The sequence below is a fragment of the Petaurus breviceps genome, unplaced genomic scaffold, assembly GCF_028583685.1.
Source record: "Petaurus breviceps papuanus isolate PSGF00001 unplaced genomic scaffold, PetGlider_PUasm1.0 90845, whole genome shotgun sequence".
In the NCBI taxonomy this organism is placed as follows: Eukaryota; Metazoa; Chordata; class Mammalia; order Diprotodontia; family Petauridae; genus Petaurus; species Petaurus breviceps.
The window spans coordinates 14,407,005-14,430,627 of NW_027187359.1; the positions used below are offsets into that span (position 1 = coordinate 14,407,005).

The 23,623-nt window shown below is 36.5% G+C and overlaps 2 protein-coding genes across 8 annotated transcripts in view; both read left to right on the top strand.

Annotated features, from left to right (window-relative positions):
- Positions 1-23,623, top strand: part of SLC30A6 (solute carrier family 30 member 6) — a 388,867-nt gene that overhangs the window by 244,362 nt on the left and 120,882 nt on the right. The window lies entirely within an intron of this gene.
- SPAST (spastin) overlaps positions 1-23,623 on the top strand; it is a 96,188-nt gene that overhangs the window by 29,062 nt on the left and 43,503 nt on the right. For 4 of the 7 annotated variants that reach the window (XM_069072147.1, XM_069072148.1, XM_069072152.1 and 1 more), the window contains exon 4: positions 13,153-13,248. The exons of the other annotated variants lie outside the window; for them this stretch is intronic. In XM_069072147.1, coding sequence (XP_068928248.1) covers positions 13,153-13,248 — 96 coding nt within the window. The remainder of the gene's footprint in view (positions 1-13,152; positions 13,249-23,623) is intronic. 7 annotated transcript variants of the gene reach the window in all.

A 23,623-nucleotide genomic window follows, 5' to 3' on the forward strand; every position in this document is an offset into this window, starting at 1 on the left:
AGTCTTAAACATCCCAAAGGGGGAAAAGAAATCAGCTCAAAACCAGATAGTTTTATGAGTGAATTCTATCAGACATTCAAAGAATAATAATAAATTTACATAACTTGTTGAAAAAAGAAATAGAAAATTATATGAACATGATTTTTATTCCTAAATTAAGGAGTGATGGAGAAAGGATAACATTAACTACTATTCCTAACGAATGTTTATGTAATTAAAAACATTAGCTAAAAATATTAGCAAAGATACTGCAGTAACATTTTAAAACTGATTATTTATTATGACCAGGTTGTATTTATATCACAAATGTAAGGTTGATTCAGTATAAGGAAAATTATAACTGTAATAGACCATATTAATTTTTTTTGAAAGAATAAAAACTAAATGATCATATCAAGAGATGCTAAAAAAGCATTTGACAAAATCTAATACCTTTTTTTTTTTAAACTACAAAGCACAGGAACAAATGGATCTTTTCTTAATATTGTGAGTTATATCTATCTAAAACTAAGATCTAACATTCTTTATAATCCAGAAGAAATTAGAGGCCTTTTCAAAACATTAGGAATAAATCAAAGGGTAAATCACTTCTTTTATTTAACATGGTGCTACAATTGCTAACTTGTATCAGTATGAAAAGGAGAAGGTATAAAGGAAATAAGTGTAGATAAATAGGAACCTAATTTTTTTGCAAGTGTTATGATGGTCAAACTAGTAAACTCCAAAGAATCAGCTAAACAGATTTAATTGATACAACAGTGCAGACACAGAGTGATAGACTATACTGTTTGAGAATAGCTAGAAAGTCCATTTGACTTGACTGTGGAGTGTGGGAATGGGAATAATTTGTGAAAAGTAGATTGGATCCAAGCTATGAAGGGATTTAAATGCTAATGAGAGGAGTTCATCTATGATTCTAATGTCATTAGGGAGCCATTGGATTTTATTGAGCAAGAGAATAACATTGTTAGACCTCTACTTTAAGGTATATCATATCATTTTGGCATCTTCCTGAAAGATAGATTGGAGAGGGAAGAGGCTGGGTATAGTGAAGACAATGAGGAAGTCATTGTAGTTGTCTAGGCGAGAATTGATGAAGCCCTGAACTAGGGGATACTATGAGTGGAAAAAAAAGGAACAGTAAATATTAACAGGACATGTAAAACGATTAGATATGTGTGGTGCGGAAGAATAAGGGGTTGGAATTGCCTCTGAAGTTGTGAATCTGGATGACTAGAAGGAGGGTAGTACCCTTGACAAAAATAAGTAAGTTTTGTAGAGAGGTGTATTTTTTGGGAAAGATAATTAGTTCTTTTTGATCATAGTGAGTTGAGATACCTGTGGGATATTTAGTTGATACCTGTGGGATATTTAGTTGGAAATGTCCAATAGATGGTTGGTCTTCTGAGACTAGAGCTCAGGAGAGAGACTAGGCTCATGTTAGATCTGGAAGTCATTTATTTTGAGATAATTGAAGCACGAAAGAGAGAGTAGAAAGATAAGAGGACAGGACCCAGGACAGAATCTTGGAGAATACCCACAGTTAAGAGGTTACATGATGGATGCTGATCAATCAATAAGCTTTAATTAAATACTTACTAAGTATCAGGTACTGTGTCAAGCATTACTATATGAAACAAATCAAAAACAGTTCCTGCCTTCACAAAACTTACAGTATAATGGAGAAGACAAGTTCTCAGATAGAGACATACAAAATACATGTAGAGTAGATGGAAAGTAACTTTAGAGGGGAAATCACTAACAGCTGGTAGAGTCCAAACAAGGCCTACTATAAAAGATTTGGTGTAAACTAATCCTTGAAGGAAGCCAAGGACTCATAGAAACAGGAAGAGAGAGCATTCCAGGCATAGGGAAGGGACAGTTAGTGCAAATGCAGGAAAATGAAGGTGGAATCTCCTGCATGAGGAACAAGCACACCAGTATGAGTGGACAGTAGAGTATAAATGGAGGACAATAATGTTTAAGAAGACTTAAAGATAGGAAAGAGCCATGTTGTGAAATTACACTCTAGACCTAGGAGTTCATATTTGATTCTTGACATAACAAAAAGCCACTGGAATTTGAGTAAGTCTATGTGGGGTATGGATTGGAGTGGGGAGGTAACTGATAAGGGGAGATCAAGTATGAAGCTGTTGGAATAGTCCAAGGCAAGTGATAAAGACCCAAACTAGAGTACTAGCTCTGTGAGTGTAAAGGATGTAATATACTTGAGAGATATGGAGAAAGAAATGAAAAGATTTGTCAGCTGATTGTGTGGGGTAAATGAGATTGAGAAATTCAGATTGTGAATGCATATGACTGGAAGAATGAATGGTGGTACCCTTGAAGTGATAGAGAAGTTCTGAAAAGAGATGATTAGTTCTGTGTCGGTTATGTTTAATTTGAGAACTTTATGGAACACCCAACAAAAGTGACTGAGGGGGACGGCTAGGTGATACAGTGAAAAGAGCACCAGCCCTGGAGTCAGGAGGACCTGAGTTCAAATGCGGCCTCGGACACTTAACACAAAAACTAGCCCTGTGACCTTGGGTAAGTCACTTAATCCCAGTTGCCCTCCAAAAAAAAGTGACTGAGGACAGATAGACCGGTAAAAGGAGAATCGAAAGAAATCAGTGATATGAAATCCAGGAGGAGAGTATCCAGGAGGGAAAAATTAGTTGTACTGCAGAGACAGACACAAAGGATAAGAACTAAGAAAAGACTATTGAATTTGGTAATGAAGAGATTACTGATAACTTTGGAGACAGTGGTTTTAGTTGAGTTTTGGGTTTGGAAGTCAGATTGTAAGGAATGGAGATGTTAGAGGAGAGAAAATAGAGGCAATGAAAGTAGACAGCTTTTTCTAGGAATTTGATTGTGAAAGGGAGGAAAGATACAAGACAAAAGTATGAGGAGATGAAGATTAATTTAGTGTAGTTATTTAATACGTAGTTATTTAAACTAATGGTAGAACATAAATTTGGAATTTGATCTCGTTATTTAGTTCAGCTAGCTGTGTGACTTTGGGTAAGTCATTTAATTTCTCAGTTATGATTTTCTCATCTGTAGATTGAGGATTTTTATGCCACCTTCATTTTAGGGATTGCTACAAAAAGGAAATGTAAGTAGAGGATTTGTAGACAATAAGGTTTCAATTTATGTAGCGTGTCAGATGTTATATTTTAAGTTAATTGCTTTGGGTGCATATAAACAAATAATGATAATAATAAACATTTATTAAGTGCTACTATATGCTAGGCACTACGCTTCATCCCACAAGAAACTTAAACCTGAAAAGAGGAAAGGGAAGGTATGTGCTGTGGTAAAAAGATATGATGGAGAGGTAAGTCAGAGAAGTCCCAGAGTAGTGCATCCAGGTGAGAAATGAAATGCTTGAGTTTAGCTTTCTTTTTAAAGAGAGGTTTGGAGTTCATGAATTCTCCCTCCAGTCAGAGAGGTAAAGGGTTATGATGACTTGTCATTCCGAGGCAGATGAGATCTTATAGAATGATGAAATTATCCCTATAATAAGTATATCTTTTTCTTATGAGCAACTGAGCTGCATTATATTACATTAGAGAACTAAATAAACAAATTATTGTTGTTGAAGTTACATGGTACTGTGCCATAGAGAGTATTTTGGTACTGGATAGTATTATCATGACCATCCTTCTCCACCACAAACATTCAAGAAGTACTCAGTTATTCACGATTATAATCGCTGGTATTTATAAAGCACTTTAATGGTTACCAAGTGCTTTGCATACATAGGATCATAGGAAGGAGGCTTTTACCTATTCATATCTCTTTATTTTATATATAAGTAAACTGTGGGCCAGAGAGGTTGACTTACCCAAGCTCATATAACTAGTGACAGAACTGGAATTTGAACTCAGATTGTCTATCCAAATTCAGTCTTTCCATCATGCCATGCACATTATTTCATTTGATTTTCATTATAAAGCTGAAGAATGTACTGCAGATGAGGATCATCTAATGAGAGCTGGAAAGACCTAAGAGTACATCTAGTGAAACTCTTAAATTTTACAGATGAGAAACAGGCTCAGAGAGGTCAACTAACTTGCCCATGATCACATAGTTTGTGTTAGAGGTGAGATTTGATCTGAGGTTTTTCTAATTGCAAATCTAGCAGTCTTTCCACTCCACCTCCCTTACCAGCTGGAGATTCACTGACAGCTCAGGCATCTAGTGACATTGGTGGGACCTGTAATTATTCTTAGGGCTCCATTATTACAAATTTTTTTGCATAGGGTCATGGAATTCCATATTCATACTGCTTTGATGGGGGGGGGGAATAGCTCATTGTTTGGCTGAGGAAAACTTTAACGTTTAGATATTTGCTTAAGTGAAATTTGAAGCAGCAAGACATTCTATTGAAAATACTATTTTTCAGTAGAAGCACGACCTTCTCGCAGCTCTGGCTTCCACCCTCCCCAATCCATGTAAAAAAGGGACTCTAAACAAACTTTGGAGCTGCAGAAGCCACAAAATGACACAGAGAAGCTAACCTCCCGCTGAGGACAGCCTGACAGGCCTGCAGGAATCAGCCTGCACAGCGCTCTGGGAGCCGAGCCCAGCCCCATCCGAGGCTTTAGCCCCAGGGCGGGCCTGACCAGCCGCTGTCCAGAGGGACTCCAGATCAGCAGCAGCTCTGGCTGTTTTCAGATTTATCAACACATAGACACAAAGGACAAATTGAGAGGTCAGTGCAGTCTGTACTTTAGGACCAGTAAGTGGGAGTGCGTGGCTTTTACCCCCAGGGCAAAAAGCTGCTGAGACTCCCAGCACAGCCAGCCAGCGCCACATGGCGGCTTCAGCTCTTGGCCTGCAGAGTGTAGGGGGACCAAGCACCAGTCTGAGGGGTAATCGCTCTTGCTTTAACCTGCTTGGATCTGGATTGCAGTCTAGGGTGGAGGTTCTGGGGTGTGTGTCCAGCTTGCCAGAGGGTGTGGAGACCTCACAGAGGGTACCCATCTAATACCTCTGGCAGCTGAGAAAACCCCAGCGTTTGGGACTAAAACTCCCCTGTCTGGTGGCAGAGTCCTACTGTGGCAAAAAGCCCAAAAGTCAAGTAATTGAGTGGCAAAATGAGCAGGCAAAGGAAACAAAGCAGACAGAAGATTCCAACAATACACTCCTATTTTGGGGACAAAAAGGAGCAAAGCATGGAACAGGAGGAAAACAGTGAAATCATAACTCCTGTACCAAAAGCTTCAAAGGAAAATACAAGCTGGTTACAGGCCATGGAGGACCTTAAGAAAGATTTTGAAAACCAAATAAGAGAAGTGGAGGAAAAATTGGGAAGAGAAATGAGAACAATGCAAAAAAATTATGAAATGAGAGTCAACAGCCTGACCTAGGAAAATAACACCTTAAAAAATAGACTAACTCAAATGGCAAAGGAGGCCCAAAAAGGCAATGAGAAGAATACCTTAAAAAGCCGAATTTGCCAGATGGAAAAAGAATCTCAAAAACTCAATGAGGAGAATCATTGCTTCAGAATTAGATTGGAGCAAATGGAAGCTAATGACTTTATGAGAAATCAAGATGCTGTTAAACAGATCCAAACAAATGAAAGAATAGAAGGCAGTGTGAAATATGGGAAAAACCACTGACCTGGAAAATAGATCCAGGAGAGATAATTTAAAAATTATTGGACTACCTGAAAGGCATGACCAAAGTAAGAACCTAGAAGTCATCCTCCAGGAAGTCCTCAAAGAAAACTGCCCTGATGTTTTAGTACCAGAGGGCAAAATAGAGGTTGAAAGAATTCACCGATCACCTCCTGGAAAAGATCCCAAAAACAAAACTCCTAGGAATATTATAGCCAGGTTCTGGAATTCCCAGATCAAGGAGAGAATATTACAAGCAGCCAGGAAGAAACAATTTGAATATTGTGGAAACACAATCAGGATAACCCAGGACCTGGCAGCTTCTACACTGAGGGATCGAAGGGCTTGGAATATGATATTCCCGAGGTCAAAGGAGCTGGGATTAAAACCAAGAGTTACCTACCCAGCAAAACTGAGGATCATGTTTCAGGGGAAAATCTGGTCATTCAGTGGAATAGAGGACTTTAAAGCATTCTTGCTGAAAAAACCAGAGTTGAATAGAAAATTTGACATTCAGATACAAGAAGCAAGAGAAGCGTGAGAAGGTAAACAGGGAAAAGGAATCATAAGGAACTTATCAGAGTTGAACTATTAACATCCCTACATGGAAAAACAATAATTGTAACTGATGAAACTTTTCTCAGTAGTTGAAGGGTTTAGAAATATATATATATATATGTATGTAATTTGTCTATATTTGAGGGTATATGGGCATATGAATACATATGTGAATGTGTGTATATATGTTTACAGGTATACATAGATAGAGGGCACAGGACCAATTTAACAGGAAGGGATGATACTTAAAAGGTGAAATTAAGAGGTGAGAGGAATATAATGAGAGGAGATGGGGAGAGACAGATTGGGGTAAACTATCTCATACAGAAGAGGCAAGGGAAACTGGTTACAATGGAGGGGAAGAATAGGAAGGCAAAAGGGAATGGGTCAACCTTATTCCCATTGAATTTGGCTTGAGGAGGGAGTGAAATACACACTAAATAGGGTATCTCACCCTCCAGGAGAATGGGGGGGAAGGGGACGAGAGAGGGGGATGATAGAAGGGAGGGTAGGCTGGGGAGGAGGGAAGTTGGAAGCACTCACTTTTGAAAATAGACGGGATCAAAGTAGAGAATAGAACAAGTGGGAGGTGGTATAGGAGAGAGGGAAATATAGTCAGTCTTTTACAATATATCTGCTATGTTATTGTTTTGCATTAGCCACACATGTACAATCTAGAATTGAAAGTTTTAAAATCAAATATCCAAATATGTATATATATATGTGTGTGTGTGTGTGTGTGTATACTATTATTAATACCATCTTACATGTAATTGGGAAATAAGATATACAGGCACTGAGGCATAGAGATCCACTGGAAAAGTCTAAAGGGGTATGGGAGAAAATATTGGAGGAGGGGATATCCTGTGGGACTGCTATTTTGGGGCAGTGGGTAGGGGAAAAACGGGGAGAAAATTTGTAACTCAAAAATCTGGCAGAAAGGAATGATGTAAATCAGAAGTTAATAAAGCGTTAAAAATTTTATAATTAAAAAAAAACAGTAGAAAGAAAAAAAAATACTATTTTTCAAGTAAGAGCACCAGCCCCAGAGTCGGGATGACCTGGGATCGAATCCGGGCTCAGACACTTAGCGCCCACCCAGAAACACCTGGCCTTGTAACCTTGAGCAAGTTACTTAACCCAGTTGCTTTAAAAAAAAAATGAAAATACAATTTTTGCTTTGTAGCATTTTCTGTCTTGACAAACTTTTTTCATTTAGCTTCAAACAAATTTATTTGCACTTTTTTTTTAATTGTTGGCAATACAAGGAGATTTTTTTTTTTTAACTCAAAACTTTGAGTTTCCAAAGCAGGTCATTTGCTACTCTGGGAGGAAGGTGTCTTAGCTTGTTTTCTTTGACTAACAATGAATTTGATTGGAGTTAATTCACTCTGACAGTGGTTTCCATAGATGAAAATCTACTTTAGGTCTTCATGTAGACATACACAGAAATAGGCTTCATAATTTATTTCAGTAATGAGTAGAACTTTTTAATGATGGTTCTAAAAATTACTTAAAATAGAGACTTCATTTCTGGCCTTCATTTTTAATTAAGTTTAAATGTTTTTGCAAACAGATTTCTTTGGATTTAATGTTAATTGATGAAGGTGACATTTTAAAATCATTGTTTTGTTTGCTTTAATTCATGTCTTTTACCAACACAAATAGTTCCTGTCTCTGAATGGTGTATTTGAAGAGCATTATCACTTCAAAAAATCAGATGACCTACCTGTTAGTTAACAAAATCTGCTCCAAGGTGTATTATATCAGCTAGCTTAGAACACAAAAGCTCTGCAGTCCTTTGTGCTTTGTGAGAAAAGGGTAGTTGCTATTCATCCTACCCTAGAAGCATGTGCAGGTTGTACCACAAACCAGCTATGGTGCCTGCCTGTCTGACCCTGCAAAGTAAAGCTTAAGGGAAATCACTGTGTATGTGCCATGGCTTCCCTGTGTTTTTTCTGCAGAAGTGGAAGGAAGCTGGGAGCCCTGTGTTAGCTTAGCACATATTAATACTGAATATAGACTACTTGATTAATGTTAAGATTACTGGGTCATAAATGTTAGGGTATCTGTCTGGTCTTCCAGAATTAATGGAACTTCTGGTCCATACTGAAAATACTGATCTGTTTATGGTCTCAGAACAAACTAATACCTATAACAGGCTCACACTGGTAATACAAAGTTCAGGGTATAAGTTAACCTAACATGGAGATTGGCTTGAATTTTAATGGATTAAAATTTGAGTTTTGGTTTATATTCTGTCATTATTCTGAAGATGCTTACAACAGCTGGTTCATTGGAAATCACAGAATATTAGATTTGAAAGAGACCTTAGGAACTAATTTAACTATTTTTTTAAAACTGCCTTATATTCTAAAAAAATTCTTTACCTTATAAACAACAAATAAATGAAAATTTCCATATATCAGGTAGAGTAGATTTGAAGATTAAATATGAAACTGTGGCTATTATGTAATTTGCTTTTCTTTTTAAGTACATAATATATTTAATATGTTAATTTCAAAGCTGTCTTGCTTATCTGTTTTCTTTTGTACTTCCTTCTGTTTGATTCTGTGGTTTAAAAAAATACTTCAGTGCCTGTCTTGTCTATTTTTTCTAATTCTTTTGACACTACTATTTTTAGCTTGCCTTCTTCCTCGAAACTCTCTCCCTAAATTGGGTGAAAAGAAAGAAAAAAAATGTTTGTAACAGTTGTGTAGTATGTGTTTTACCTATTGGCTATATCCCAAAATAGCTATCTCATTCTATATGTTGAGAACATTACCTTCTCTGTCAGCATGTTCTATCATTGGTCCTCTGGAGCAAAGATGTCAAACTCCAGACCTTTAACTACAACAATCCCTGGTATGGGCCAACTGGTTTAAAGTATAATTATATGTAAATTTAACAAAATAGAAACAGTAGAGTGAAATAAAATGCAGTAGAAAATAGATAATTTTAATACATGGTTTTCAATGTCAATTTGCTGCCCATAGGGATCCTTATTACGGTTTAGTAACCCCTTTCTATTTGAGTTTGTCATCAGTTCAGGAGTGTAGTTGGTCATTTTTATTGATAAGATTTTGTAATTCCCTTCACTCAAGGAGCTTAGATTTTTAATTGGGGGAAACAGCATGTGAAGGGGAACAGGCAGCATAGTATGGAGATGACCAGTAAGAAGTGTGGGGGTCTGGTTACAGGCCAAAGTGAAAGCTCACTTATCAGAACCTGGAGTCCCAGGAATGGAGTCTTAGGTTCTGGTGAAAGGAGGAAGAGAGTGTTGGCAGTAGTGTTCGCAATATAGTCTAGTATGGAGATGGCCTGGTTCTTAGCAACAAAAAGTGAAAGTTTACCTACCAGAACCCAGCATACCAGACACACAGTCCAAGTTTTGAGATGGGCTTGGAGGGAGGGGAGATGAGAGGAATGACTCTAGTGCTAGAAGCATAATGTAAAGGTTTAGGTTAAACAAAGTCCAGTGATTACTTGTCAAGTAGTTGCAGTAGAGATTCTTGGTCAGGAATAAGTAGGACTACATGGCCTCTGAGGTTCCTTTGAATTCTTAGATCCTGCGATTTGATGACACTCTCACGATAACACAGTGACCAGTTAGCAAATAGAGAACCAGGACCAAATGATCCATCATCACTATTATACCAGGCCTATCACCTTCAAAGCCAGTTTTTCTCCTATTTACTCCATGGTCTCTCACAGCACTTTTACTACCAAATATAAGTTGATTTGCTTCAAGACATACTATTCCCTTGAACTTGTCTTTTGGAGTGGCCATATTTTCCAGAAACACTGGACTCAGAGCATGAAGGAGGTCCTGAATGTGCCAGGCACAAAGCTACAAAGTTTCCCCCAACCCCTGCCCCTGCTCCCAGCATAATTTGATGTTTGCATCCCAAATTGGACTCCCTGTATGTCCTTGGGAGTCAAGACAGTAAATAGAGCACTGGCCCTGGAGTCAGGAGGACCTGAGTTCAAATGTGGCCTCAGACACTTAACACATACTAGCAGTGTGACCTTGGGTAAGTCACTTAACCCCAATTACTCTGCCCTCCCTCCTTAAAAAAAAAAGGATACAGCATTTGTGTTAGAAAATAAGGTAGAGATAAAAAAAATTCATTTATACTGAGTGGAATTCTGTAATGGTGAAAATGAAGGTTCATCATAGAGTCTTTATGCAATTTAAGAATATCTAAATTTTTATAATGTGGGTGGTATAAAGTTTGTTGGTGCCATTTAAAAGAAAAATTAATTTTCTTCCCAAATATGTAATTCATTTCTAGATACAGAGTGCCATTTGCCATATTGTTTAGGATATATTTTCACCATAATATGAGAGATTAATACATGGCATATAGTATAATAAAACTAAATTTTAATGAACTTGCTTTTAAGTGCATTATGTTTAAGTTTTTATTTTGATAAAAGTTGGTATTCGGTTGAAGATTTATTTTAAAGTAGCCACAGAATGACAATATAAAACAAGGGAAAGAGTACTGGACTGAGAATCAGGAAACCTGAATCCTAATTCCATCTTTGCTACTGTTTCTGGGTCTCAATTTCCTCATCTATGAAATGTGAGATCAGAAGTAGAAAGCATCTTCTAATTCAAACATTTGATCATTTCATGAGCTATAGTGAAGTGACACTATGTGGATACAGAACATTTTTAAAGAGAAATGTACCTATTTTTGAAAGAGGTGTCTTGAATAATGTTCTTGTTAAGAGTTTGTGTGTAGAAATTTCTTTTGCATAAAAGGGGCATAGCTGAAAGCGTGTGTGTGTGTGTTTTGTTTAATTTAGAAGGACATTGATTTCTTAGCTTTATATTTTTCTGTATGTGTTTTATCACAGTAATCAGAAGTATTTTAAAAATTAAGTCATAACCTTTAATGTAGTAATTTCATAATCTAAACTTTTTAAACAGACAGTACCAAGCATATGATTATTCTTGTAATCATAGACTAAAGATACTTTCTATGACCAAACAAGGAACGATTGAGTCATAAAAAAATAAAGCATTTCTGCAGTTCTCTTTTGGGCGGGGGGCAAAGGGGAAATTGCATATTCTACAGCTAATTTACATTTCCAGAGTTCATTTTATGTCATTTGTTTGAAACTTAGATGATTCTGGATACTTAAAACCTTTGTCAGTACAACACAGGTGTTGGAAGGTTCTGGGGAAAACTTTCAGTGCAGGGCAAATAAAAGACAATATGTCTCTGATCTGAGAACAAGCCCAAGTACAGAGTTAGCTTCAGGAAGATGAATTTTCCATGTACAGCAACACTTTGATGACCATCTACTGAGTTTTGAGCTGTATTGGTGGAGAAGGAATATTCATGCAAGTGAGATTTAGTCCTTAAAGGTCTGCAAGTAATGGAACTCAACACATTGTCTATTGGAAATGGTGTTACAGAGGATGATAGGTCATTTTTTCCTGTTCAGCCCTCAAACACCTATTTAACCAATATCATAGCTCAAATATAGTAGTAATAATATTGTAGGACAGGGGTTCTTAACCTTTTTTGTGTCACAGATACCTGTGACAATCTGGTAAAAGCTATGGAACCTTCTCAGAATAATGTTTTTAAATACATCAAATAAAATACATAGGATTACCAAAAAAATATTATATTGAAATACAGTTATCAAAATATTAGAAAAGTTCACAGATTCCTCTACTATAGAACCTAACTGCCATTTATAACATTCACCCTGTGGTATGATGTATTATGAGTTTGAATTGGAGATATCTAGAGCACATCTTTTTCTGCTGCAGTCCCAACAGCAAGATTCTTCCCTGACCCTGTACAAATAACTCAAGGGCAGTGGTTCCCAGGGGCATCAATAGCTCTGACTTTCCTTGGACATCAGGAATGAGGGTAAATAATAGAAGTAGTATGTATATATTGCATCATCATTCATGAAATCTAGTGTAGATGAATTAGAGATGAGTTATTCATGAAATAAGATGTGGCATTAAGATCTGTAATGGCTATTAGGAATAATGTTTTTGTTTAAGCAATAGAGTCATGATCCTGATTTGCATCATCAGTGAGAATCTTGTCATAGAATTTGTGTTTTACATGCTTAATCATAACTGTAGAGATGGGGATCTTGATTTCTTTATGAGTTATACAGAATGACACACCCACTTACAAAAAAGGTCTTACTTTCCTGTACTTTTGTATTTTTTCCAATTCTGTTCTCTCTGTTGGGTTCTCTGTTCCTCTATGCTCATCAAAATCTTAGGGGGCACCTATACAGTGCAGTGAATTGAGCACTAGCCCTGGAGTCAGGAGGACCTGAATTCAAATCCAGCCAAAGATGCTTTATCACACTTACTAGCTGTGTGGCCTTGGGCAAGTCACTTAACCCCAATTGCTCTGCCTTCCCCTCTCCCAAAAGGCCAAAAAAAAAAAATCTTAGCTGCATCCCAAGGCCCAAGGTAGATCCCTTTTTTATGAAGTCTTTGTTTATATGCCACCTTAACCCACAGTGATATCTGCTTTTTTTGTCTGCAGTTTCATATTGAGACATATAGTCTTGTAATTTTTTCAGTGTTGCATATTTTAATCTTTACAGGTAGATTTTAAGGTCATGAGAAATTGTACTGTCTTAGATTTCTTTGTTATACGCAATGCCTAGCACAGTTTCTTGTCCATAGTAGGTGCTGAATAACTATTAATGATGATAATAAGCAAATACTAGACTTCCTGTAATTTAATAACCTTTCATTTTGCTTACAAATAAGCGTGGCCATTGTTGGTTTCTACTGTTATTTTCATGCATATATTTTGAGCTAATTAGAATTTATATCAGTTTTATATAAATGCAAAAAACTTACTCTAAAACCCATTTGATCTTAATATGCACATTTTATTTGTTTATTAGTTTTTTTGGTTTATTTTGTATTTTTTTTACCCTCTTTCTATTTGTTGCATAGAGAAGCTGCAACCAGTTTTGCAATTTCCCAAGTCGCAAACGGACGTCTATAATGACACTACTAACCTGACATGCCGCAATGGACATCTCCAGTCAGGTGGGTTTGGGTTAACTGACACTTAATGTAAGTGAGCACCTCTCTTAATTTCAGACCATAAGACTTGCATGCAAAGTTGAATCAACTATTCCCACACTTAGAGAATGTGTTTGTCTGTTTTAGAAGTTTTTGTTTTCCATTTTCATAAGGCTCTATTAACTGCTTATTTATTTACATTAAATGGCATATCTTTTTTTCCTTGCATTTTCCTACTACTAATGATTGACATAAGTAAAGTTATATTAGGAAGATAGTATTATCTAAAAAGCAATACAGCTGTATGCCTCTGTTCTCTTTTATGCTTTTGTCCATAGTCCATATAATGTGAGTAACCCTTTTTCTAATTGATTTTTAAAATGTGTTTTCTCAGGGGCAGCTAGGTGGCACAGTGAGTAAGAGCTCCGGCCCCGGAGTCGGAGGACACGAGTTCAGTTCTGGCCTCAGACACTTAACACCCACGTAAAAAAAACTAGCCGTTTAACCTTGGGCAATCCCCCAATTGCCCTCCAAAAAGGCAAAAAAAAAAATGTGTTTTCTCAGAAAGGATACAAAACTTATGCTTTTGGGTCTTTTGGATTATGGAAGTAATTTTTTGAAAGTGAAATGGTAGAATTTACTTTGTGATTTTCATTGTTTTAGAATTGCAGTTTATATATTCTAGTTATGCTTTAATGTAATATGTACATTATGCATATATCTTTATATATATAGTTTATGAATATTGTATCATAATATTAAAAGTTTGAAGTCAGATTTATGTATCAAAAGAAATTGGAATGTTCAGGCAATTCCACTGAATCACTTTGGAGTAAATAAAATTTACCTTACTTGCTTGGTAAGTGGATGGCAAAACTAAGAAGAAATCAAATGCCATAGAGTTGTGTAGCGGCAAGCACCCCAGTGTCCCCAGGGTGCCTGCTCACACAGGTTCTTGGATCTGCTTTGATAAAGGAAAGCAACTCAAAATGGGCTAACAAGCTTACTTTAATCAGTCAGACATATATCGTTTACCTTGTTCAGGGGAAAAAGGTCAGCACCCCGAACTTCAAAGCATACAGGCAGAATTATCAAGACAGAAACAGATCAAGTAGACAGATTTCCAAACTGTCCAACCATTACATCCATACCCAGTCAACATCTGGGTTTCCACATCTGGGTTTTTCAAAGCCGGGGGACTCTCAACAAAGGCTTCCCAGAATTCAGATCAAATCACAGAACACTTTTCAAAGTGAGTCCCAAAACAAAGCTACACATCAGGGCTTATATAGCCTTCTCCTGGCTCAGAGAATGTAACAACCTTATTGACTCACTGGCCAATCAAGAAGTATCTACTGAAAAACAAGCCTCCCTCCCCAGGCTTCAGGTGCATTTTAGCCTAGGGGCAGGGAAGATCTTCCAAATTTGCATTCCCATTACAAGTTGTCAAGCTATCAGTTTGTTTCATTATCTAGAAAGTTCTATATATCTTTTTTTCCTTTTTTTATGTCCACTGAAAGTTACTGCTTACTGTAAACTGTTGTGGGACCAATTTAGGTTAGATGTTAGAAATCTTCCTGGCTCTACTATAAAGATTATGAAATACTGAAATATAGGAAAGATTACAGAGTAGCTTTCTTTGTGAAATTCTTCAAAAGATAGACAGATGTTTTGCTTAACTGATATAGGAAGTTTTCCAATATCCTTCTGTAATAGTAATGGAATTTAAAGATTCCCCTGTATTGGCTTGGTTTTTGGTTTGATTGTGTTAAAACCCAGAGCTTGTGAATCCCACTTGTGGGATGGACTTGTTGATGTGAAAAGAGAGGGCTGAACTGGGAGTAGCTGGTGATTTAGAGAGACACAAGAAAAGAGAGAGGCAGAAGAACTTTTTGGAAGCAGCACCTTGGAGGTAGAGAGAGACTGAGAGGATTGCTGAGGGCCACTTTGTATTGCCCAGGACTTTTGAGAGCTGCCACCCAGAGCTGCCAAGGACTGAGGAGACATGGCTGTTATGCTGGTACTTTGTCTGTTTTGATGTTGTTTTGCCAGATTTGTCCACTGGTGAAAGACAGTCCTGTTGTTGCAGAGGTCTTGGAACCTTGCTGTTGGTTCAGAACTCCTGAGACTGTTCTGCAGACAGAGAGTGAATTCTGTCCACTGGGGAAGGACAGTCCTGTTGTTGCAGAGGCCTTAGAACCTTGCTGTTGGTTCAGAGCTTCTGAGACTGTTGTGCAGAGAGAGAGTGAATTCTGTCCACTGGTAAAGGACAGTCCTGTTGTTGCAGAGGCCTTGGAACCTTGCTGTTGGTTCAGAAGCCCTGAAGAAGGATTTTCTTGTTGTATGTTTACAGAAATCCTGGAAGGGGGTTTTGCTAATGTTTTCAGGGGTCTTAGGATTGTTCTGCAGACAGTGAATGTCTTAGAGAATGAATTAATGAAGACACTGGCAATGTATTTTGTGGCCTTGCTAAGCTTTGTCTCCCCAGGAACAAAGATTGCTGAGACCTTGCCTCCTGTCAAGATGAAGAAAAGACCTCTCTTTGGGTATTAAATGCTGTGCTTTAAGCTTGTTGTAACTCTGGGGTAGATTCGATTGTAATCCAAGGGTGGGGAACTTTTGACTTTTTTTGTGCTCTGTGATTAAACAAATGAATGTACTTTACTTATGATTGGAAACTAATCTCCATTTGAGAAGAGGGGCTTTGTGATGGACTAAATGAATGTACAGCCTAGGGGTGGAGTAGTATTTAGAAGAGGGACTTTGTAATTGATTAAATGAATGTAATGTCCAGGGGTGGGGTAGTACTTGGAGATTATTGAATCACACTTGGTAAATGCTGTATTTTGAATTATGCTATATGTTGATTCTCTCTGTTCTTAATTTGTCACTGAATAAAATGGAGAGCACCTATGCTGTTATTTTGAACCTTGGGAAGTTGCCTTTGCTTGGCATTATACCTTCTTACCTTTAAACTTTGATTTTGCCATAAATTTGATTAGGTTATCACTGAACCACAAAATCTCAGATTGAAGGGGACTTCAGAGGCTATACATTTTGGTTAAATTGAAAAAACATCTAGTCCCATGCCTTTACCTGACAATCATTTTGCTTGGTGGCCTTTTGTGAGAAGTCTGTTCTACTTTTTTCTAGTTCTAAAATTATGAAAGTATGGCAATACTTATGTCAATACTAGATATGCTTTAGTACATTTTCCACCCCCTTCTTGTAGATTTACCCTTGGGACAAAACAGAAGAATTCCTCTTCCCTATGATAATCCTTCAAAAACTTGAAAACCTCTATCATGTTCCCAAACTAAACATTTTGATCTCCTTTAAAAAATCCTTGGGGCTGCTAGGTGGCACAGTGGATATAGCACTGGCTCTGGAGTCGGGAGGACCTAAGTTCAAATCCAACCTCAGACACTTAACACTTACCATTTACTAGCCATGTGACCTTGGACAAATCACTTAACCCCAATTGCTTTGCCTTCCCTCCAAAAAAATTTTTTTTTATATTATTTTTATCCTCAAGTTAAATACCAAATAGAGCAACCATTTCTATATACATTGTAGAACATGAGAGGAATGTATATGAAAGAATGAATTTCTATTACATAGAGCTTGCTTTTTAAAAAATTTCCTTACATAGTGCTTTGCTTTTCTTTTTAAGTTTATGATAAACTCAGTATGCAGCTCTCAGAATTGCAGCATTTGTATCTAATTCTTTCTGGTGTTTTTTTGTTCTTTTGTTTGCTTTTGGAGGGAAGGAACCCTATTCTCACCTCCCTTCTACTCCTATGCCCTCCCACTCTGCCCCTCTCATTGAAAAGAAAAAATCATTGTAACACATATGCGTGTCAAGCAAAACCACATTGGTCATATCTAAAAATGTATGTCTCATTCTGCAGCTAGAGTCTGTCACCTCTGTCAGGAAGTGAATAGCATGCTTTTTCATCAGTCTTCCTTAGTCATTGCTGGTTATTGCCTTAATCAGAGTTTTTGAGTCTTTTTAAGTTATTTATCTTTATAGTGTTATTTTTGTTATGTAAATTATTCTTATTTTGTTCCTTTTGCTCTGTTTCAGTTCTTATAAAGCTTCCCAGGATTCTCTGAATCCATCACTTTCACTGTATTTTATGGTGTACTGATATTTGTTTATATTCATATAATGTTTGGTTATTTCCCAGGTGATAGGCACCTCTTTAGTTTCTTGTTTTTTGGTATGTCAGAGGGAGCTTCTATACATATTTTTGAACACATGTTTTTTTCCTTGTTTCTTTGATCTCTTTTGGGAATAAACCTAGTAGTGGTATCTAGGTCAAAGTATATACACAATTTTCTGACTTTGAGGTTATTATTACAAATTATTTTTCAGAATGGTTGGACCAGTTCACTCTTACATCAGTAGTATACTAATGTGCCTCTCTTCCTGCAGCCCTAGAAACAATTATTTTTCTTTTGCATTATCTTCATCAATCAGATAGACGTGAGGTGGAATTTCTTAGGTGCTTTCATTTTTGCATCTCTTTAATACTTAGTGATACAGAATATTTTTTCATTTGGTTATTGACAACTTAGATTTCTTTCTTTGAAAACTGTTCATATCCTTTGGCAATTTATCTCTTGAGGAATAGCTCTTATGAATTTGAATCAGTAACTCATATATCTTGAATTTGAGGCCTTTATCAGAGAACTTGCTATGAGATTTTTTTTTTCCCCATTAGCTACATCCATTATGATGTCAACTGCATTGGTTTTGCTTAGGCAAAAAACCATTTTAATTTCATACAATCAGAATTATCCACTCTATCTTTTATGATCTTCCCTATCCCTTTTTGGTCATGAACTCTTCCTGCCCAGTTCGTAGTTGTGAAAGGCATTTTCTTCCTTTCTCCATTAATTTCTTTATCATTTGACTTTTTATATCAAAGATATGTACACACACACACAGAGCTTATCTTGGTCTGTGATGTGAGATGATGTAAATCCAATTTTCGCCATAAGTACTTTCCATTTTTTCCAGTAGTATTTGTCAATCAGTGAATCCTTACCCCAGTAGTTGGGATATTTTGACTTATTGAATATGAATACTAAGTTTCTATGTCCATTTGTTTCTGAATGTTGTATACTTAATCTGTTTCCTTGATCAACCTTTCTGTGTTTAATTCAACATCAAGTAGTTTTGCTGATGGCAGTTTTGCAGTTTAGGATCTGGTATTGTTAGCTTCCCCTCTTGCCACCTTCCTACTTTTTTAATTAATCCTTTATATTTCTTGACTTTGTTTTACTCTAGATGAATTTTATTATTTTTTTCTAACTCTATAAAGTAATTGGTAGTTTAATTGGTATGGCATTGAATAAGTAAATTAATTTAGGTAGTATCACCCTATGTATTCTAAGAATTATCTTTTTTTATCTTTAAATGTGGTGTCTAGGGGCAGCCAGGTAGCAAAGCAAATAAGAGCACTGGCTCCAGTGTCAGGATGACCTGGGGATCAAATCTGGGCTCAGATGCTTAGCACTACACCCAGAAATAATTGGCTGTGTAACCTTGATCAAGTTACTTAACCCCAATTGCTTAAAAAAAAATGTGGTGTCTACATCTGTATATAAACAATATTTGAGATGTTCTTTGTGCGTGGCAGAGTTCATTCGTACACTTATTTTAGCCCTGGCCACTATCCTTCTCTTAAGGCCTGAGGTGGCCTTACTCTTTTTGACTTCCACATTACATTTTTGATTTGTGGTTTTTTTTATTTTGCTTTGGTATGGTTTTGCTTTTGTTCCCTAAGATCCCTAGATCTTTTTCAGTTGAAGTTATCTAAAACCATAACCTCCCCCATCTTGTACTTATAAAATTGCTTTTTGAACCCAAGTATAATAATTTTTACTTGTCCTTTAAATTCTGTAGTATTGGATATGGCCTAATGTTCTAAGTTTTTAAGATCTTTTTAATCCTATCTTTGTTAAGCAGCAATCTGTGCTTTTTTCTAAGTTCACGTTGCTTATAATGAAAAAATTATGAACATTATTAGATAATTTAAAATAGCATTAGATGTTATCAGAGGTCCTTTTAGCTCTGAAACATACTGGTGCCATTAAAAAAGATATATGACCAAAGAAAGACGTTGGCTAATCATTTATTTAAAGTGAGCATGACAAATGAGCAGTCCAAATACTGTACTAATATTACAAAAAAAAAAACACCCAGAAGCCTCTAGGGTGCTAGGTAGATCCTCTCAGGGGATTTACAAATGGACATAGATTAGTCTCTCACAAAATGAGAAAAATATGGAGTTGTGCTGTCATTGTTGGAGGATAAACCCACACTCGTGAGATTATGAATCCATTGAAATGGAAGTATCTATTTATAATGTTCTTTCTGAATTTAAGAAGTTTTCATCCATTAAGTGCCTACCAAATATAAACCACTGTAGGGTTTGGTATGAAATAAAAGGCTCATATATGGAATCATACCTATACTTGTGGAGGATAGGGATATATAATAGAAGGCTGTGATAAATATACAAGTAACTATAGTAGAAAATAGTACAAGGTAAAAAGACAAGGAAGTTATGATCAAAGAGATATGGGGGGGGGCCTGTTGGTCTCATCATTACTGGTTAGTGCAAGACATTGGAGAAAATGAATTAAAGTTTTACTGCTAGGTCTGTATCCCAAATAGATCATAATAAAGGGAAAAAGACCCACCCACACAAAAATATTTATAACAGCTCTTTTGTGGTGGCAAAGAATTGGAAATTGTGGGGATGCCCATCAATTGAGGCATGGCTGAAAAAGTTGTGTTACATGAATGTTATGGAATACTATTGTTTCATATGAAATGATGAGCAGCAGGTGGATTGATGTTGAGTGAATTGAGCAGAACCAGGAGATCATTGTGCACAGTAACAGCAGCATTGTGTGATGACCAACTTTGATAGACTTAACTCTTCTCAGCAGTACAGTGATCTAAGACATTTCCAAAAGATTTATGATGAAAAATGCTAACCAGTGAAAGACCTATGGAGTCTGAATCCAGTTCAAAACATACTATTCTCTCTTTTTTTCTTTCTCATGGTTTTTCCCTTTTGTTCTCATTTTTCTTTCAAAACATGACTAATGTGGAAATATATTTAATATTATTGTAAAAACAAAAAAAATGAATCAAAGATTCCTTGGAGATCATGTTTTTTGATTTAGTTTTATAGGATTGGCAAGAATTCAACAGGCAGAGGGAAAGAGGTTCCACGTATGGAGAACAACGTGAATAAAAACCTACCCTTCCTCCTAATTTCTTAGTTGTTGTTGAGGACATCATCTTTCTTTGAGTAATCTGTCTCTTCCTTGATTTTTTGCTTTCACTTACCTCCTATAACCAATAACTTCTCACCTGGACTATTAGAATAACTTCCATATAGGATTTCCTCCCATTAATCTTTTCTCTCTCCAATCTGTTCTCCACATAACTGGCAAATAGATATCCCTAAAGCTCATGTGTGACCATCTCATTACTCTGCACAAGAAGGTTTAGAAAAAATATAAACCCTAGGGGCGGCCAGGTGGTACAGTGAGTAAGAGCACCGGCCCCAGAGTCGGGAGACCCAGGATCAGTTCCAGCCTCAGATACTTCGCACCGACACAAAATAACTGGCCATGTAACCTTGAGCAAGTTACTTAACCCCAATTGCTTTTAAAAAATGTGTGTATATATATATATATATATATATATATATATATAAAAACCATGTTTGCCATCTAACGTCCTTCACATTCCGACTCCAGCCTATCTTTCTAGGCTGATTAGATATTACTTAGCTTCAGTCAAACTAGCACTCTTACTTTTCCTGTGAAGAATAATCTGTCTTCCCCTTCTGTAGCATTAGATTGTCCCCCATACCTAGAATTCATTCTCTCCTTACCTCTTAGAACGTCTAGATCACTTCAAGTTTCAACTCAAGTGCTACCTCCTGATTCCCCAAGTTGTTAGCACTGTTTACATCTTTTTCCCCTATCATGGATTTATTTTGTATTTTCCTGTGGACGTATACATCACTCCCAGAACAATGTGAGCTCACCAAGAATAAACATTAGCATGGTGCCTGGCACATAGTAGGCACTTAATAAATGAGAAAGGGGAATGGAATAAGCATTTATTTATAAGGTGCCTACTGTGTGCCACTTGTGCTAAGTGCTTTACAAATATTGTTTCATCATTGATCTTTATAACAACCCGATGAAATAGGTTCTCCTATCCCCCACTTTACAATCGAGGAAACTGAGGCAGACAGTGGTTAAGTGACTTGTCTAGGATCACATGACTAGGCAGTGTCTAGAGTCTAATTTGAACTCAGGGCTTCCTGACTCCAGGCCCAGTGCTCTATCCACTGTGCCACCTGTCTCAAATTCTTGACTGATTGAGTAAAATATGAGTTGTGTACAGGGAACAAAGAATACTACATTTTGGCAGGAGTACAATATTAAATAAGTCTAGAAAGATAGAGAATCTGATTGTATAAGACCTTGAATACCAGACAGAGGAATTTTGATCTTTTGTCAGTAGTGGATAGGGATCCACTGTAGGGTTTTGAGAAGAGGAACAGCATCAAAAATCTATCCATAAAGGACTAGGTATCTAAAGTGTAGACTGCCTCACCCTATGCTGTAACCCATCTGAGAGGGTTGGGGAGAAAAAAAATGAGCATATGAACTAATAGGTCAATATGATTGAACCACTTGTCCACCACTATAGTTGTGTGATTTAATTCTCCTGGGTGTGATGCTAGATTTGGATAGATAATTACTTAAAATTAATGTAGTATGAACCCATATGAGTTTTTCCACAAAGGGACCAACGTTGAAAACTCTTAGCTGCCCTTGGCATGAAAAATGTAAGTCTAACAAGATTGTTTGGAGTGATGAAAGAGCAGTTGGGAAGACCATTTTAGGCCCTTGGAATATAGTTAATGTGAGTGTTAATGAGGGTCTGCCTTTAGCATTAACAATAGAAAGGAGCAATCTGGTGTAAGAGATGTGGTAGACAGAATCAACAAGCCTTGGTAAGGAAGTAAAAGGTGAAGCAGAGAGTCAAAGAGAGCACCCTTGTTATGAACATGGGAGATTATGGAAATAATAGTGCCAATAATAGAAATAGTGAAATCACAAAGAGGATGAAATTTTAGGAGAAAAGACCTCAGTGCAAGACTTAATGAGTTTTAAGTACTAGCAGGACATTTAGATAAAGAGAGTCCATAGGAAGTTGAATATTGAATTCTGGAGCCCAAAACGATGGTCTTGAAGCTTTTTAGGGGTGATAGTTAAAACTGTGAAGACAGTTTATCATCTGATTGACATTTCACTTAGCCCCTATACACAGTCTGCAGAAAATTAGCGTTTAATAAATGTTTATTTTAATTTGAATTGATATACTTATTTGCAACATCTTCATTTCCTTTTGCCAGGAGTTCTCCATGGTCTTTAACCAGTTTTCTTAGTAGATTTTTGATTAACAATTCTAAATTTAGACAAGTCATACTTTTATGTATCCATAGTGCTCTTTGGCTATTTACCCAGAATAAGTAGGGTATGTGTGTGTGTGTGTGTGTGTGTGTGTGTGTGTGATAAATGATTATTTTAAAGCATTTTCTATAGTAAATATATTTGGGACAACCCAATTTCACTTACTTTTCCACATTTCAAATTTTTGCTTAATAATGTGGGATCCTGTCCATCTCAGATCTCTGAAGTTAACATTTTGTTCTTAACCTTTGAAGGTTTTTTTGAAATTGATCTATGACCTTCTGAAGAAACTAGCCTGAGTTTTTAAGAAATTGAGTTTAGTTTTTAAAATAAATCAAACAGTAGTACATTTTGTACCCTGACATTCATGGTGGTTTGGGGTGCAGGACCCTTATGGATAGTAAGACTTAACTAAGCATTCCAAAGGAAAATCATGAAGTAGTTTTTTCATGTATTGGTTTTCACAGAGATTGGTTATTTTTTTAAAATTACATGTTTTATTAAAATTTTACATTGAACATTAATGCACTAAGTTTATTTAATAAACATGTTAATTTCAGTATAGAGAATATTATAACAGTTTTTACTCACCCTCTTTAATTACTAGGATTCTTTCTCCATTTGTTCTCATTTACTTTTCTTCTTATTGGTTATATTTTGTACTTTGTTTTTCTAGATCTACTTTTTTACCTTCTATATTATTTCATAAAGGTCTTTCCCATTGCCTTGTATTCCTCATACTTGATAGTCTTAATTTAATTTACTGTACTGTATTAATTTACCTTTAAATTAGTTAATCATTCCTCTATTGTTGAACCTAAAGATTGTTTTTCCTTCCTTCCTTCCTTCCTTCCTTCCTTCCTTCCTTCCTTCCTTC